This window comes from Chanos chanos, chromosome 6 (genome assembly GCF_902362185.1).
Source record: "Chanos chanos chromosome 6, fChaCha1.1, whole genome shotgun sequence".
Taxonomy (NCBI): domain Eukaryota; kingdom Metazoa; phylum Chordata; class Actinopteri; order Gonorynchiformes; family Chanidae; genus Chanos; species Chanos chanos.
The window spans coordinates 30,455,946-30,473,537 of record NC_044500.1 but is presented as its reverse complement, the minus strand read 5'-3'; the positions used below and the strand labels follow the sequence as shown (position 1 = coordinate 30,473,537).

At 39.3% G+C, this 17,592-nt stretch overlaps 1 protein-coding gene across 2 annotated transcripts in view; it reads left to right on the top strand.

Moving 5' to 3' along the window:
- The first annotated feature begins 995 nt into the window (after positions 1 to 995).
- The window catches only part of vgll4b (vestigial-like family member 4b), a 31,966-nt gene continuing 15,369 nt past the window's right edge, over positions 996 to 17,592 (top strand). For both annotated transcript variants that reach the window (XM_030777474.1, XM_030777475.1), the window contains exon 1: positions 996 to 1,059. In XM_030777474.1, coding sequence (XP_030633334.1) covers positions 996 to 1,059 — 64 coding nt within the window. The remainder of the gene's footprint in view (positions 1,060 to 17,592) is intronic.

Below are 17,592 nucleotides of genomic sequence, written 5' to 3'. Positions count from 1 at the left end.
TTATATTGTTCTGTGGAAGGTTTTTTGGCTTGTTCTCCACAGGTTTCGTTTAAAGTAGAATCCCGAAGATTCCAAAGTGGCGCTACAACGTGGTATGTTACTTAGTTAGATCATCTTTAAATTTAAATTTCCCTTATGTTCGTCCTCAGTCTGCGCCAGTCTGTCATGACTGAACATTTGCAACTGAGACGTCGTTATCAAATCAAGGGAAAAAAAGATTTAAATTAATGTATTATAATAGTATAAACACACCGAAATATAGTGGATACGTACAGCGGCTCAGGAAAAACATCTATCACTAAAACACTTGCTGTATGGGGGCTGTTGAATTTTATTGAATTTGAAACGGCAAAGACAGTGTTGCAACGCCTTTTGTGTAAATATCTATTACTCTTTTGGAGTTACGAGAGAGAGGGAAAAAACAATTCACAACTAATTTGGAAACATTGCCTACTTCCTCGTGCAGCCAATAAAGCGTATTACACACGTCTCGAAGTTGGCTTCTCTCGTTTTCACAAAACACAGTCATAGCAATGCATGCTTTTTGTGATAAACATTTTCTCACGTTTTTCGTAAATGTTTAGAATTCATTTAACTTTGGACAGTGTTCTCACAGCTGCCAGCAAGTTTGCTCAGTCGCTGTAAAATAAGTTTTCTTGGAGAAACGTTGGAATGGTATTTCTGGAATGTTAAGTGTGGGAGGTGGAACCCAAGACAAGTAGCGCTCAAATCGTCAAATCTTCGTAGTTCATTCATCGATTTTTACGAGGAGGCTTCGTAGAGAGGAATTATTTGCAACGCTGAACAATTTTCTATAATAATTTGGCATGTCGTGAGATTCAATTGAGTGCCGAATTAGACAGCCTCGATTTAGCCTGAGTAGGGTAGTCTATCAGTCGAGCGACACCGAAACCGTATTAAACTTATATGAAAGCTCAAGGTGATGAATGTCAGCGATTCTTAAGTTGTAATTTTTCATCAGGGCTTTGCCAAGAATGGAAACGCCTTTGGATGTATTGTCAAGAGCAGCATCTTTAGTGCACGCGGATGATGAGAAACGTAAGTCTGAACTCGGTTTACTATTATCACTGTGCTTTTTCTTCAAAATGCATCCTATGTATGTGTTTTTATGTATGTATTTTCATGTTGAAATTGAGAATGAAGGTCGTCTCAGTCTACTGAAAGATATGGGATGAGAAGTGAATAGTGCTTTGACTTTCAGAGTCACTGTCAAATTCCAAAGGCAGCAAATGAAATCCACTACAGGGTGCAAAAAATGGATTTACACAGATGACCTCCCACTTGAATGCTTTTCATAGAATTTTTGTCAGCCCTGTTGAGTGTACTGTACCCATCAGTGAGATGTTATTCTTGTGAAACATGCTTTTAGTGCTTTAGACCCATGCAGGCTAACATCATGTGCCTGGAACCTCTGTGGCTCATTCCAGTGCTGACTGTAACAGAAAGCACTGTGGAAGGGTTCCAGGAACCACCACCTGGCCTGGATGCTAATTCTGACTGAAACACTCAGACTTCCACATCAGCCTGAACAGTATTCATATCTGCTCTGTCCTCATGACCATACCGCAATTCCACTCAAATTCCTTCCTAGATTAAGCAGAAACAAATCCCACACAGCAGGCGTTTAGCTTGACTGAAATTAAGTGTACAAAGTCTCTAGGTTGAATAACTACAACATTCAAAGGTTTCTTTCAATTGATTATATATCAGCAGGTGCGGGTAAGTAACAAGATTGTACTTACCTGTTTATTTGTAAGGGGCACTGGACACTTTTTTTTTTAAAAAATAACTTAATATGTTTACTCGTTGATTGGGCTGTCTCCCCAAGCAAAGTAAAACTTGGGTTAAAAGCAGCTTTGAACTTCTTTAAAAAAAATTTGAAAATTGAAAATTTGAAACTTTGAAGCATTTCAACATGGTTTTTGTGATCCTTTCAAAAATATGAGCAAAACATGTTGAAGTTTTCAGATTCATTGCTGCTTTGGCTGTTTAAATGGTTTCTTGCTGAAATGGTATGGAAGCACTGTTGCATGCTCCTCAAACCCCCCCCCCCCTCCCCTCCCCACCCCCCCCCGCTGTGTTTTTGTTTTGCACTGGGCTGATGTCACATTTGTTGTGGTCTTGCATGCTCCTTTGTCCTCACACAATACAGTGACCTGTTTTCACAATAGTGTGCTAGCTTCACAAACCCTGAAAGCTCCTCCTGCTTGTTTGCATTTATGACAAACCTTTGGAATGCTCTCACTTGCTGGAACACTTCAAGGAGAGGCCCTGACTCACTGTTATGCACTTTTGGCTCTGACCCATGGATTTAAAAGTTGATGGCAGTAGAACAAAACTACTCAGAAATACAGCTTGGAACACACCATTACAGACAAGGAGTGGTTCTAACACTGCGTGAAAAGTGGTGTATTCGGAAATATCTGGACAAAGTAAACTTCCGCTAAACCTGCTGTTTTCCGGAGGTATTCGGATGCCTGCAGAACTTTGTCATGCGGACCTGAAAACTCCCACAAATATCCGAATACAGCTGTTAGACGGCAGTTTTCAGGCATCCGCGTGACCACAGTCATTAGCTGATGGCTTGGCCTTTCAAATGCTAATAACAGTCAGTGGTCTAGGGGGGACTGGGTATAGAAGCCTGCCCCCCTTCCTCGCTGTAACTTTCTATCAGTTAGCCTATATGTAATATTTAGCCGATATTTTGATAACCACACAAACTTCTTAGGTGTTGCATGGTGTATGATACAGCAGTGGTAGGCCCATGTGGCCTTTAATGTCATTGCTCTGTCGTGCAGCTAAATTACAATCGACACTTCAAATGGAGCATACAAAAACACACTGAAAACATAATTTAAAAAAAGTCTAAATGAGAGGTTCATTAATTACATATTTGATGGTTATGCAACTGTCCTTTACTTGGGGTCAAAGGTACAGGGTGACCAGATGCAAACAGACCAAATGGGGGACAAGTAGTAAGTTTGTGTGGGACAATGTGGGACATGTTACTAATGCTGAGAGATGATGTAAAACTTAGATGTAATGTCAGTCTAACTGTATAAGAAACACTTGTATACACTTGTATTGATAGACATCCAACATGCATTGGCCATTACAGGCCCATCAAAGGCAACTGTACTTAAGCAAAGCAGCAGGCATCATACAGCTCAAGTCTTTCAAGTTAAACCCCTGACCAAATTCAACTATAAGAATAAATAACGCTCAAAATAAAATATTACATAAAATAAAACAATTTCAATGCAAATCTTTATATCAAGCCAAAATCTCTATTGGATGAGAAGCATGGTCAGAAGGGATAAAAGAACTTTTTGACCATGACGTCGGCTGACAGCGTTTATCTTCATATCTGTAAAGTTTCACTAAGTTTGGTTTCTGTGACGTAGAAAAGAAATTCGTTGGCCCCACAGCTGCACAGTTTGATTGACGGTCGCCACAGACTCTTGATGACCGCCCTCAACGCTCTCCTCTCAGCCATTTGGTGAAAGCAAGGCTTTTAAAAAAACTCACCTATGTTGCATTTTCACTGCTTTTGACATAGCGCTATTAAATAGATTAGAAACTATGCTCATGTGCGGGCGGGTAAAATAATGGATCCATATATTTTTTTATTTCTGACAGTTAAAAACCAAACGACCAGCGAAAATGCGGGACATTATCTCAGTATGAGGGATGCGGGACAAAGGATACAGGACTTTAAAAAAAAAAAAAAAGTTTACAGGGCATAGGAGTTTTTGTTGTTGATTCTCGCTTGTTTGTTCGGAATGTTTCTCCTCAATACGAGGACGCGCCCCGTTTTCAAACCACCCACTTAGAATCTAAGGTTGAGTCCTGTCCATTCAGTTTTCTGTGCGTGCATGGCGCAGGGTGACAGGAACCAATAGCATTGTGTGCAACTGCAGCGCGAAATTTGCTTTGGGGAAGGGGTTACCTGTAGTAAGGTAAGGAGAAGCGAGTCACTGAAGGATTACAGAAGTTTTACTCCGTATTCTGTCGATAGTGTGCATTTTGGAGATGGCTTGCAAAAGAACACTTAAGTTTTCGAACGAACAGCGGAGTGGAGAGGCTACTCGTGCGCCGGGAATATCCAATTTTTCCAACGGCGAGTCCGAACGAAAACAAACAACTGGTGTCCCCGTTAAATGCATTTTTAAGAAGATGTCTGAACAGCAGTAAACGTTCATGGAGAATGTTATTCAGCGGTTGGACAGGATGGAGTCCCATCAAAGAGGCGCAAGAGGAGTATGCCCGAGAAAAGAAGACGAGCGGGAAATAACTCTGTTTCCGTAAGTTTATTTCTGTAGCCTTCTGGCTTTCGTCTTTGACTGCCGCGCATTCTGATACGTTCACATTTCTTTATCTGCTTTATCCCTTAATGTGTTTGAATTTAACTCTTGTATTAATTTTGCTTCTACAGGAAGCTGTACGGATAATGCATAATGCTGAAAACAACACGCACAGATATGATCCACGGACAAGGTAGGACAGCGTGTTTTGTTGGTAGACTATATCGTCGCGATTGTTTCATAGCAGTGCTTGGAATTCTAAACGAACTTTTAATCAATCTTCCTTTCTTCTCCGCTTTTTTTTCTCTCTAGCATCCTGAAAGACCGATTGAGACTATTCGAAAGAGTTACCGGGTGAATCCAGAGAACAAAGAGGGGGGCAGGATCGCCACTCGAACGAGGCAAAGGAGGAGAAGAGTAAGTCAAAACATCATTTCCCTAGTAATTCTTAGACTTTTTCTCCATTTGCTATTTTCAGTGATCTAATTTCTCTTTTCACTGTGTTTTGCATCTGCTCAAGGCCAGAGCTAGTGTTCTTTAAACTGAGGAGGAGGCTGCCATATGGAGGACCGCATCAGTAGATATAATTTCTGAAGGGGACGCCGCCATCTTGGATGGAAGGCCAGCGTGGGTCCTCCCGCCTAGCACAGAGTTGTCTGCACTGTGTGGGGTGCTACAGAATAGAGACCACGGAAGCTGGGTTGTTCTTGGGAATGCTCATCATTTAGAGTTTCATTTATGCTCCCAAAAGCATTTGTATTATATACTATGATATTACAGTATATTCCGTTCTAATGTATTCTATTCTGTTATATATTGTACATTGAGATATATATATATATATATATATATATATATATATATATATATATATATATATAAAATTGTCAATTTATATGCCTTATATTATACTATATTTGCGTTATTTATAATAAAATTTGTGTAATTCATTTTTGTTTGCCAGACTATCTATACAATTTACCTATGAACATAAAACAACACCACCACCAATAATAATAATATTATTAATAATAATAATTATTATTATATAAACCATATGAATTCATGTTTGGGGACCCACAATGGACCAATGGGGAAGGGTTTTAGAGGAGGGGCAAGACATTGCTCCACCAATCCAAAGAAAGACTTTTGACCAATTGCAGGATACCTGGTGGTCCAAGGTGTGAAGTGCAAATGTTCCCTTCCAAGCACCCCAAGGGATTATTCACCATGGCAACTAAGGGCTCTAGGCAGACCCCAAAACACGGTACATATTCAGGAGTATTCCATGCCGCGTAACAGAGCTGCAAACTGCCGGATACAGCCGATAATCTGTGGAGTATCCGGGAATATACAGATGTATTCCAGGCCGAATACACCTCTTTTCACGCAGTGTAATTGGTTGCCTTTTGTTTTGACTTGAGTCAGGTGATGACTTGGGTATAGTTGTAAAACTGCTAAACTGTTCTGTGCTCTCCACCCTTGGCAAGGAACAAAGGCAGAATAGCCCAAATTAGATTAGACTCTCTAACACCATTAGATGCAAAGAACATGGATCCATCATATTAACCACTTTAAAATCTGTTTTGGTGTCTCCAAAACAAAGGAATGGGCCCTTTTGGCAGTATGAAGTCTTCCTCAAACATTAAGCAGCCATATGCAATCAGCAGCTTTCTCTGCCACTCCTGTCATTACGATGTTTTACAAGGCAGCAGAAGTTGTCTTTTCAATCAGACTGAAATACCAAACCTCTTTTACTGAATTAGTCTGAATTTGGATAAATTTGATGAGTGGTTACAAGAGTCATTTGCACAACTGTTGTTTGTTAGGCTGATTTGGTTGGGTACATTTGAGTGGAAAATCTGGCTTGAAAGACCCATTGTGTTTTTTTTTATTGATCCCAAGCCAAAGATTGATCTCAGTGCGTAGTCTTTGCTTATACTGACACATGGGGGGGGGGGGCAGGCTCATATTTCATTCTGAATAAATGAGGGCTTTTTGCCAAGAGGTTGTTGGCTAAGCAGTTTCTCCAGAGTAGTAAGAAAACCGTGTCTTTATCTTATATGTTTGTTTTGGCCAGACCGCTGCTGCTACCTGCACCTGTTCCCCAGACCCAAACAGGAAGTTGACCTTTGGTTTTGCGAAAAAAAAAATTCCCCCCTCTCCATGAAAGATTGATGCGTTGTCATTGTTATTGACTCTGTAGAGTGTCCAAACACACAGAGTGTTCCCGGTGTTGTGGGAGTGTCTTTGTCAATAACTGTCGGCTAGCTCTTTGTCTGCGCTGTAAAGATCTGGTTTCTGTAAGGTTGGCTCACTCCGGTGGTATGACGTACCTTTTGTGCAGCACTCGTGTAATGTCATGCCTCTTCCTCCTTCCTGAATTCTCATGGAGCTGACTGTTTAAGTTTCCCCTCGAGGAGTTATGAACACCCAGATGGATAAAATGTGTCATGCATTTGACTGCCTGCAGTTGTTTTTATTTACCCTGTCAATAATTGCTGAATAGATGCTGGGTTCATAATTCATGTCTGTGTGTTATCTTTTAGAAGCCCTAATTATGTCGCAAGACTTGTGCTTTATTAGTTTTCTTCTGAGCTATAGTAAATGGTAGTAAAAATTGGTTTGTGCCTGACTCAGAATGGTGTTTACTTCTTTGCTGTAAATAAGGTGTGAGTCAGAGTAGCTGTGTATAAGCATCCAGTATAAGGAATCTTTGGGCTGGAATACTACTCTTCATTGATTTGTACTCCACCCTTGTTTTTAGGGTTCAGAGTTGCCACGCACTTAGTGTCATTTTGGTGCTCCCTTTCTATATGTGTGTGTGTGTGTGTGTGTGTGTATATAAGTGTGTGTGTGTATATATATATATATATATATATATATATATATATATATATATATATATATATACTTTTTTTTTAGAATCTTTTTATGTGATGGAAGGCTCTTTTAAAATGACCCCCAGACTGGGGATCATTTAAAATGCATTGTTAATATTATTGTTATTAGGATTACTTTTAATTTAATTTTAAATACTTTATTAATCCCTGATGTAAATTAGGACTCTGCAGTTTAATCCATCCTTAAGTGGTGACCACACGCACAAGGAGCAGTGAGGAATCAGTACACATACTAGGAGTAGCAAGCACACACCTGTGGGCAGTCACTTCAGGGGGAGCAGTTGGTTATGTGTCTTGCTCAGCCGTGCATGTTGAGGGAGGGGAAAGCGCTGTTCTTACACTCCTCCTGTCCACATTTTTTCCTGCCGGTCCAGGGGATCGAACCGGTGACCTTTAGGTCCCAAGTCCACTTCAGGCCACAACTGCCCCCAACCATTCCACACTATATGTCTATGAGTGAAATGATATGTCTGAGGAGGTAGGTAGTAGCCCCCTGTTTATTTTTGATAGACTGGACTGTTGATCTATATGTGAGAAGCTGTCCATTGATGTGTTTGGAAATGCAAAGGAACGTCTCCTCTTTTGTTCCTTGCTTTCCTTTTCAGTTTCTTTGTGTGTGCTCCCAGGTCTCAACCCTTGTGTGTTTGTGTGCATACACAATATTGAATGAAGAGCACTTCATTCAACATTGTGTGCTCCCTTAGCCATTGTGTTTGCTTATTAGTGCATCTTGGGTATTGCTGCAGGTCAGCCGTTTCTCTTAAAACCGCTCTAAATACATTAAAAACATTTCAGGTAAAGTCACTATGATTTTGTCAGTTTGTAATACAATATTGCTGCAGTATTGTTAGAAGACACTTTTCAACTAACTGCTCGTTTACCCTCTCGTGAGACTGTTCTAATGACTGGGTCATTGAATATGTGTAAGTTTCTTAATATAAAACAATAATTCCCGTATTCTAAAACAATGCCATGACGTCACTCAGAAGACCCAGAAAGACGACATTCAGAAATGACCTTGAGGTCAGCAGCCGTTAAGTGAGAGTGTTTTTTAACAACAGTGTGGCCGCTCAGACTGAGCAGCTGAACGCTCTGACTGACCTGGTGTCACAGTGGCAAGGCTGCCAGAGCCATAGGTCACCATGGGAACACAGACACTGATGACCCTAAGGTCCAAGGGCCAAAGGCCATGGGTGAGAGGTTATTGAAGTTGGAAGCATAGCACGCACGGTGAATTTAACGGTTGGCTTCAGACTGAGGTTAAATGTTTGTGTTTCAAGTCTGTAGTTTGAAATAGTATTCACATGTTGTCTATAACATCATTAGTTTACTCATGGGGAAAAAAAATCTGCGTGAAACGAGCCAAGAACATAAAAGTTGTAGCTTATGCTGAAGCCACATATGACTTATAGTACAGCTATTGGTGTTAGAGTGTGGCTAATGATGAGTTTCACATGCTTTACTTGAGAGAACTGGAAATGGTTATGCGGTCAACTTTTGCCCCGCATTACACACTAATGTAGAGAAACCATGTAGCATTCATAGTCTCTGTAGTCTCCATAGCACTCATAGAGAAATATGTAGCACTCGTAGTCTCTGTAGTTTTTTACTTGCCTTCTGACCATGCAAACCAGAGTATAGTATCTAGTGATGATGCCCAAGGTGGAAAAAAAAAAAAATTAAGCACACTGAAATATAAGAGCGGCAGGGTACCTTTCTTTTTAGTGAGTATAGCTAGAGATGCTTTTGTGAGTTATTCCAGAATGTTCATTCCATGAGCCACAACACAGTACTCAGAGGAATGTTCTATAGTGTGGTGCATGAGACCTGATGGTGTTTCATGGTGGATGTCTCTCATTCCTCCTGAATTTGATAAGTCTGATTGTAGAAGAACTTGAAGGCGGTGCTAACTAATGGAGATATGAAGTGCTACTGGTGGTTTGTTCAACGTAGTCATGAATAATGTAATGTTTTACTAACTCTGTGGAGAACTGTACTTCCATTTGAAGGAGCAGAGGGCTTTACGGGTTATGGCTGGTCATCACAGGCAAAGGCACAGGTGTTGTAATTGTTTCGGACCATCACATTTAACCTTTTCCATTCGTTGGTATTTTCTTTGAACTCTTTTTTTTTTTCTTCACCATCTGTTGAATACATCATGAACAGAGGGTAATGATAGATGACTTTGTAGATAGTGTTTACTTTTCATTTCAAATAATGCCCTTAAGGAAAGCTTCAAACCATGTTTAGACTTGACCTGGCCCTTTTTGTCAGCAGAAAGTGTGTTGGTTGATAATTGGTTGTTAAAAATGATTTTGGTGCATCTTAATCACTGTTAAACCACAGAACCTTAGGGAAAGTATTTTTTTCTAAATAGCCAAGTGTTGTTTTTCCCTAAGTTCTTCACCAAAACAGCTAATGTTATAGATTCATAAATGTTCTAAACTTAAAATACGTTGCAATGAAAAATGTTAAAAAAAAAAAAAACTCTTTTCTCCTGGACCAGGTAAAGTGTCAGTTTAAATGTAAACGTTCAAGTATTCTACTTATCAAAAAAAAGATTTAAAAAAAAACTACTGCAAAACCAAGATGACAGGAATATTTTGGAGTAAGCATGTGCATATGCTGCTCCCTGAGCTGTAGTCATGCCAAAGACTGATTTAAGGCCATGCAGATAACAACCTACAGCATTTCTAGAATCTGATTTCACACTTAAGCATGCCTCTTTTGACTAGCAACAAGATTAATAGCAGGGGTGTAACATTGATGATGACACATTTTAGAGTGTTAGGAACAAGAACATCAAGAATTAGGCTATTTAAGATAATATTATTGCTGCATTGTTCTTTAAAATGCTGCGCTCGGGTGAAATGAATGTTTGTTTTCTCGGTTGTCTTGGCGAAGAAATGAAATTCTCTACACATTTTGCTTGACTGAAATCTTTTATCTCTCAAACAGACTCTTCTCAAGATGTTTATGAGAAGACAAGTATTTGAGGGAACTTTATTGTGTATTGTCATCATCGTCATGCATACTGTCTAAGAAGGTGTCTTCCACCACCTTTTACAAAAAGCTTTTAATAATTGTTCTCGGTAGCAAAAGCTCTTAGTTCATGTGTCACACACACAATGAGCGATGGCTAACTCTCCTCACGGAGCTTCTGCTCATGCTCTGGAATGCAGTTGATTATTTAGGGTGAAGTTTTAGAGTGGGGGAAACAAATTTCACTCCAAAGATCTCTAGCTTCTGGCGCCTGAAGCTGGTAAACATTAGAGGCGAAAAAATTATGTTTTTATCTGTTGTCAACAACCGTAAATAACTGGGTTCGAGGGCGTTATGAGGTGTCTGTTCTGACTAAAGTCCAGCTTGATAGCATTGGTTCAGGGTGAAGTTATGGGAGCTGATCTCAGGTATTAAGAGGTGTGGTCTTTTCAGGCTCATGTTTAGAATGTAAGAGTTATGGTTTGCTCTCTCTGTCTCTGATCGCTCTCCTTCTGACAAACTTCACTACAACCAAGCCCTTACAAGCAGACACATGGGCACAAACACCTTGCTGTCTTTTGCTTTCCCTCCTTTTTCATGCACCACCATTTTTGTCATTTGTGTTGGAAGCGGTTGTGTTGTTTGGTGCCTAGAGTATTGATTAGACATGGCGATCAAAATGTGGCCATGCAGTCTGCCTAAAGACCGGTATCAGGATATCGCAGCATGAAAGGCACCGTTGTGGCTTCCCAGATAAATCACACCATCTCTGAGGGATCCAAGTGGAGATGTTCTCTCAGCCAGATTCACAATCTGCCTCTTTGTGGTTTAGATCAATTTTGTTCAAAACCAGCTTCAAGGTTAAAAAAAAAAAAATCTAAAGATTTGGATCTTGATATGACCAGCTTTTATACAGTATTATGATCTAGTTCATATACAGTGCCCCTCAGGATATTACAGTATTATGTATATACTTGTTTACTGCATGTAGATGAGTCAAGAGACATGGGTTAGTTTTTTTGCATTGTTGTTTGACACAACCTAAATATTCGCCATAAGCGCAGTGATTTTCCTCCTGATGTCTTGTAATCGTCTATCTGCCTCCAGGGCACTTGTACCGGAATGACAACCCACAGAGCAGGAGAGATGTGGAACAAGCAGTTCTGCCTCGGTGTTGTTAGTAGCAACCGAAGGCTCAGACAGACAGTTTTATGACTTTATGAAATACTTATTTGGCACTTAAGTGGATCTCTAGCAGCCAAGAACAATTTCCAACTTGATTGCATTTGTGAAGAGACAATAGTGTGTGTATATAAACATATGTAATATGTTTATACAGGTACAAATCAGCAACTGTTTGGTTCTGCACTTCATTATTTAATTAAAGCTGTTATGTGTTGTGTAAGTGAATGAATAACACAAAGTGATACGATATTTCAGGAATTTGCAAAGTAGTGTACTAAATATTAGTACATTTAGTGTGTTAAATATTACATTTTTTAAAGTTGGTGGAAGTTATATATATTCTTCTTTCTTGAAGTCCTGTATGTGACTCATTCATCCACTGGCATGTAGTAGACAGGCTCTGTTGCTGTCTAGTATATCTGAAAAGGAAAGTTGGAGGTCACAGAGGCCAAGCTGCAGCTGTCTGACTGCGTCTTGGAGACCAGGAGCAGTGCAGCTGATGAAGCAGGAGAAATGCAGCCTCCGGACGCAAGAGGTTTACTCAGAGGTTACGAGTGAGATTGTGGAAAAAAAAAAGAAAAAAAGAGGAGGATACAGTGATATGGGTATGTCATCGACATTTGTCACTGTGCCGAGAACCTTTCAGTTTGATTATAATCTCAGGGATAATGTTTCTCCAGGTTCCTCTTGAAGACATCTAATTCTGTTATAAAGATGATTTTATTGTTATTACATTACTGAGCTCACAGTCTGAATGTCTTATGTCAGTGTGTGACATTATCCATGCTAATATTTGTTTTATATCAGAGTAAGGCTGTTTTATAAGCCTCATATCTCATGTAATATGTAGAACCTCAGGGATACTTTGGTGTTCCTGTCTAAACACGTGTCCCACCGGCCCTGACACGATCGTGTTTCTACCCTGCCCTGAGGTGGATGTCTCCTCTGAATCTGCTTTCTGTCTTCTGCTGTTCTCTAGCAGCCCACCCCAGAAGCAGGAAGTATCTGCTTACCTTTCCCAAACAACGAGAACAATGTGTTACCATCTAGAAGCAGGAGTCTGTAATGTGTTTATACCTATGTAAGCAGTGATCTGTCATGCCTAGCACCTTTCGTAATAAACCCTATTGCCTGATGTCTCATGTCAGTGGTTGCGTAAGATTTCAACTCAAGTAACAGCAGAGAGATACATCTATGTTGTAAATAGTAGCTGAGATCTATTCAGAACATCGAGGGATAAATGAACTGACACCCCCCCCGGACTTTTATTTTTCTTAAGTGTTGATATAATGGTACAGGTTCATGAGTTGTGTGTATCTTTTTTTTCTTGTCTGTCTGTCCAACCTGCCAGCTCTCGAAACACTCCAAGAAAAATGAGTGGCTTAGAATAGTTTCTAAACTGGACATGGATTAAGATAGTTCAGTTACAAGAATGTTAAACTGAATTTATTATATCAGATTGAGTGTAGTATGTGTTTCTGTAGGATTTAGGTGTTTAAATCTGGACATCAGTATGGACTACTCTGGGTTAATGAAAATACTGAATAGATCTTTGTCCAGTTGTGTTTTGTTAATATGTGACTTTGGTTCTGAGTTTGCATGACAACCAGACAAGAAATGAACATTTCTCACTGAAGTGTAGATTTGCTTGGGCCAGATGTGGCTGAACCTTTATTTAGTTCTTCATGGTTGTATACTGCTATTTGCACAGTTGTGGAGAAAGGCTATATGTTCAATGTGGTTTTGGGATCTATAAGTTGCTCTTCAATCTAATTTTACTACACTATCTGACCTTTTGATTATGGAAAATCACTGAGGAGTTGTATAAGCGTTAATCATCTTAGTTTGCTGTTACTCAACTTAGACTTGGCTGTTCTATGAACAAAGCCGTCATTTCAACACCTTAATTCAGCCTCTCCATGGGATTTGAGTGTTAATATTGGAACAAGTGTATTTCCAGAGAAAATGCTTAACAGTAAGTCCCTATAATTGCTGTTGTGTTTCTGTAACTTAACCCAGAGGCAAAAAAGTACAAATTCTTGGGATAATGGTGAGTGTTCTGTTCTGTCATGCTACTTGTGCAAATTTTCAGTATTTTGCAGTTTGTCCTATTGTGGATGAAGTCTGTTCAGAAGGGCATTTTTCCATCAAAAGTCTTGGTTCTGTAGCTATAAGATTCAAATGAAGGGGGATATATAATAACTTTAAACCTGTTCACATCACGTTGGCTATATACAGGGGAACCAGATTACCTCTTACTGTCCTGTTTATTTTGGATCATGCGGATGCTCAAACTGCTCACTGTGCTCAGCAGAGTCCCTTTTCAAATTATACAGTGTTCGTGCGTTGTTATCTCACGAAAAACTACCCACAATTGAAGACAATGGATTAGGCAGCTCTTTGAATGGAGCACTGTTCAGTCTTGGCGTGGCCATTCTGCAGAGTGTGTGAAATATGAGACAATGGTTTTCAAAACCTGGTGAGAACCATTTTCCATAGTATTGGGCATGAGTGGGAGGGAGAGAAGAGTGTGCAAGTGTTAGAGAGGCCTTTGAGGGTGGGGTGGGGTGGGGTGGGGGGGAAGCCAAAGTCTTCTATGTGAATAGACCCCTCTAATCCCTCCTTTTCCATTGAGAGCCAAGTTAGAGAGGGAGCTGTAATCCCGGTGATGAGAGAGGTCAATTGAAAAGCATGGCATTGGTTTGAATAATCCCCTCGGTGCTCCTTTGGTTTCATCTATGGGCCACATTTGGTTTAAAATACAGAAGGCTGTTAAAGGTTAACCGGGTGTAAAGTTTCAGAGTTTACCACTGCAGGAATCTTCTGCTGAGAAAATGTTCCCACTTCCTGGTTCACATTCATATTTTTGGGTCACTGAACATTAAAACTTTCAAATTTTATTAAAAATGTCAGATACATCTTTTTGTAAGAATTTGGCAAGTGGAATCGGAAGCTCTTTCCCCGTAAACACTCTTTTCAAGTTGCTGAAGATTTATAGAAACCTATGGAAAATCAGACATCAGAGCAAGGTCTGTGCACCACAGTGTAGCACATGTGCCACGCAGGTCGGTTCATGTTTTAAAAAAGAGACAAACAAATGAAATGGGCTCCTCTTTGAGAGCTAATGTTTCTTATTGGATTTTTTTTCCCTCTGTTCCTTCCCAGTGAGTTATAAACTGTGACAGACTAGACTGAAGATTCAGATGCCTGGTCCTACACTAAACTAAGAATTTGTGTGTGCTCTTTTTAGATTTTCACATAAAACACCTTATTGCACTTAATATAGCACTATGACTTAAATGTACTGTCCTTAACAGTTTACTCACCCCATGTCATTTGCAGGTCTACAGATGGGTTCAAAAGCATTTTTAGGGGTGCAAATCTCCACTACACACTCTTGACTACAGCTAAAGATGTGTTGTGGATGTAGATAAGCGTTAATCACTATGAAAGCTCTCAGATTTTAGATGTAGAAATAACTTGCCCTCCAGTGGCAACATACTGAATAATACTGAATTTGAAAACTTTAAAATCATTAAGCTGTAGAGCCACTCTGCTGTGCACAGTGACTGTAACTGTAAGTCATTACTCACCCATTTCACTCTGTGTGTTGATATTTTAACTGAGGAAGTTGTCTTTCTGGGTTTACTTTATATATATATATATATATATATATATATATATATATTTTTTTTTTTTTTTTTTCTCATTTTTTTTATTCAGTTATTGAAACCCTAGAAAGTCTCTACTCATCTTATCACTTGCAGATACTTTCTTATTTAAGGTAGTTTGTTCAGTTTCTTACTTAAATAACTGATTTCCACTTGTATATAAGAGCAGTGCAGTGTGATAATGAGAGATGGCTTGTATATTAGAGCAGTGCAGTGTTATGAGAGATGGCTTGTACATAATAGCAGTGCAGTGTTATAATGAGAGATGGCTTGTGTATAAGAGCGGTGCAGTGTTATAATGAGAGATGGCTTGTGTATAAGAGCGGTGCAGTGTGGTAATGAGAGATGGCTTGTATATAAGAGCAGTGCAGTGTGGTAATGAGAGATGGCTTGTATATAAGAGCAGTGCAGTGTGGTAATGAGAGATGGCTTGTATATAAGAACAGTGCAGTGTTATAATGAGAGATGGCTTGTATGTAAGAGCGGTGCAGTGTTATAATGAGAGATGGCTTGTATATAAGAGCAGTGCAGTGTGATAGCTTGCACATAAGAGCAGTGCAGTGTGATAATGAGAGATGGCTTGTATATAAGAGCAGTGCAGTGTTATAATGAGAGATGGCTTGTATATAAGAGCGGTGCAGTGTGATAGCTTGTACATAAGAGCAGTGCAGTGTGATAATGAGAGATGGCTTGTATATAAGAGCGGTGCAGTGTGATAGCTTGTATATAATAGCAGTGCAGTGTGATAATGAGAGATGGCTTGTATATAAGAGCGGTGCAGTGTGATAGCTTGTACATAAGAGCAGTGCAGTGTGATAATGAGAGATGGCTTGTATATAAGAGCGGTGCAGTGTGATAGCTTGTACATAAGAGCAGTGCAGTGTGGTAATGAGAGATGGCTTGTATATAAGAGCGGTGCAGTGTTATAATGAGAGATGGCTTGTATATAAGAGCAGTGCAGTGTGATAATGAGAGATGGCTTGTATATAAGAGCAGTGCAGTGTAATAGCTTGTACATAAGAGCAGTGCAGTGTGATAATGAGAGATGGCTTGTATATAAGAGCGGTGCAGTGTGATAGCTTGTACATAAGAGCAGTGCAGTGTGGTAATGAGAGATGGCTTGTATATAAGAGCGGTGCAGTGTTATAATGAGAGATGGCTTGTATATAAGAGCAGTGCAGTGTGATAATGAGAGATGGCTTGTATATAAGAGCAGTGCAGTGTGATAGCTTGTATATAAGAGCAGTGCAGTGTTATAATGAGAGATGGCTTGTATATAATAGCAGTGCAGTGCAGTGTGAGCAAAGTAAGAATTTCATTGTACAGTGCAACTGCCTGTTTTGCTGTGCACATGACAATAAAAATCTTGAATCTAATGAGAGATGGCTTGTATATAAGAGCGGTGCAGTGTTATAATGAGAGATGGCTTGTATATAAGAGCAGTGCAGTGTGATAATGAGAGATGGCTTGTATATAATAGCAGTGCAGTGTGATAATGAGAGATGGCTTGTATATAAGAGCAGTGCAGTGTGATAATGAGAGATAGCTTGCTAAGTAACGACAGAGGTGATTCTGGTACTTGTGGTGTTTAGTATAAATGTAAGACAAAAGTGAAGAGAACAGTCATATATAAACTAGGCTTGTGTCAGATACACTTAAATTATTAAATGAAAAAACTCATTGCAGTTGAACATTCAGTGTGAACACTGGTCAAAAAAAAGAAGACTTTGGGGTGGTGGGAGAGAATCACTAACATATTTAACATCATTTCATAGTGGGCTCAGACAGAACAACTTTGACAGTGTTTCACTGAAATTTTAGTTCCCTTTGATTAATTACTGACTGTAACTGGGATGGGAAATGAGGTTTTCACCCTATGTGGAAATGATTTTTTTTAATTGACGGCCTTTTAATGTGTATTCACTCAATCCTTCTTTACCAAATAAAGTTTAGCGATATTGTCTTCATCCAGTTGTGACAATCTGTAACAGTGATATTGTCAGATTAATTTAAATTAAAGTGCCAAATCAGAGACTTGCAGTTAATCTGAAAGCTGAATCAAAATAGTTTCTGAAAAGCATTATATTTATGATAATATAGTAATTGGAAAGCATTTTCTTTAATGTACTGACTTGTACCCGGGTAATTTCTATCCGGTTATTGTGCTTTTAGGGAGAACGTGAACAGAAAAGACCTTGATGACTCTTAACTGCATTGTTGCACGTTTTCCAGTTCCTTTTAAAAGGGAGCAGGAATGTGTTTTTACTGTTGACCATCAATAATGTAAAGTTGTTTTCCTCATATCTAATGGGTGCTCATTATGCTCTGTATTTTCCACTTAATGTAGTGTAACAGGCATTAGTACTCCTCCACAGTGCCTCATGATTCTAATATTTTATACTGATCTGGGGTATTGTTGTTTTAACAGTTGCTGGAAATTTAAACACTAGAGGGCAGTATAGTATAATTTTAAATTGCTACATTTTATGTTGTATAGCTCTTGAGGTTGTTTAAAGCAGAAAAAAA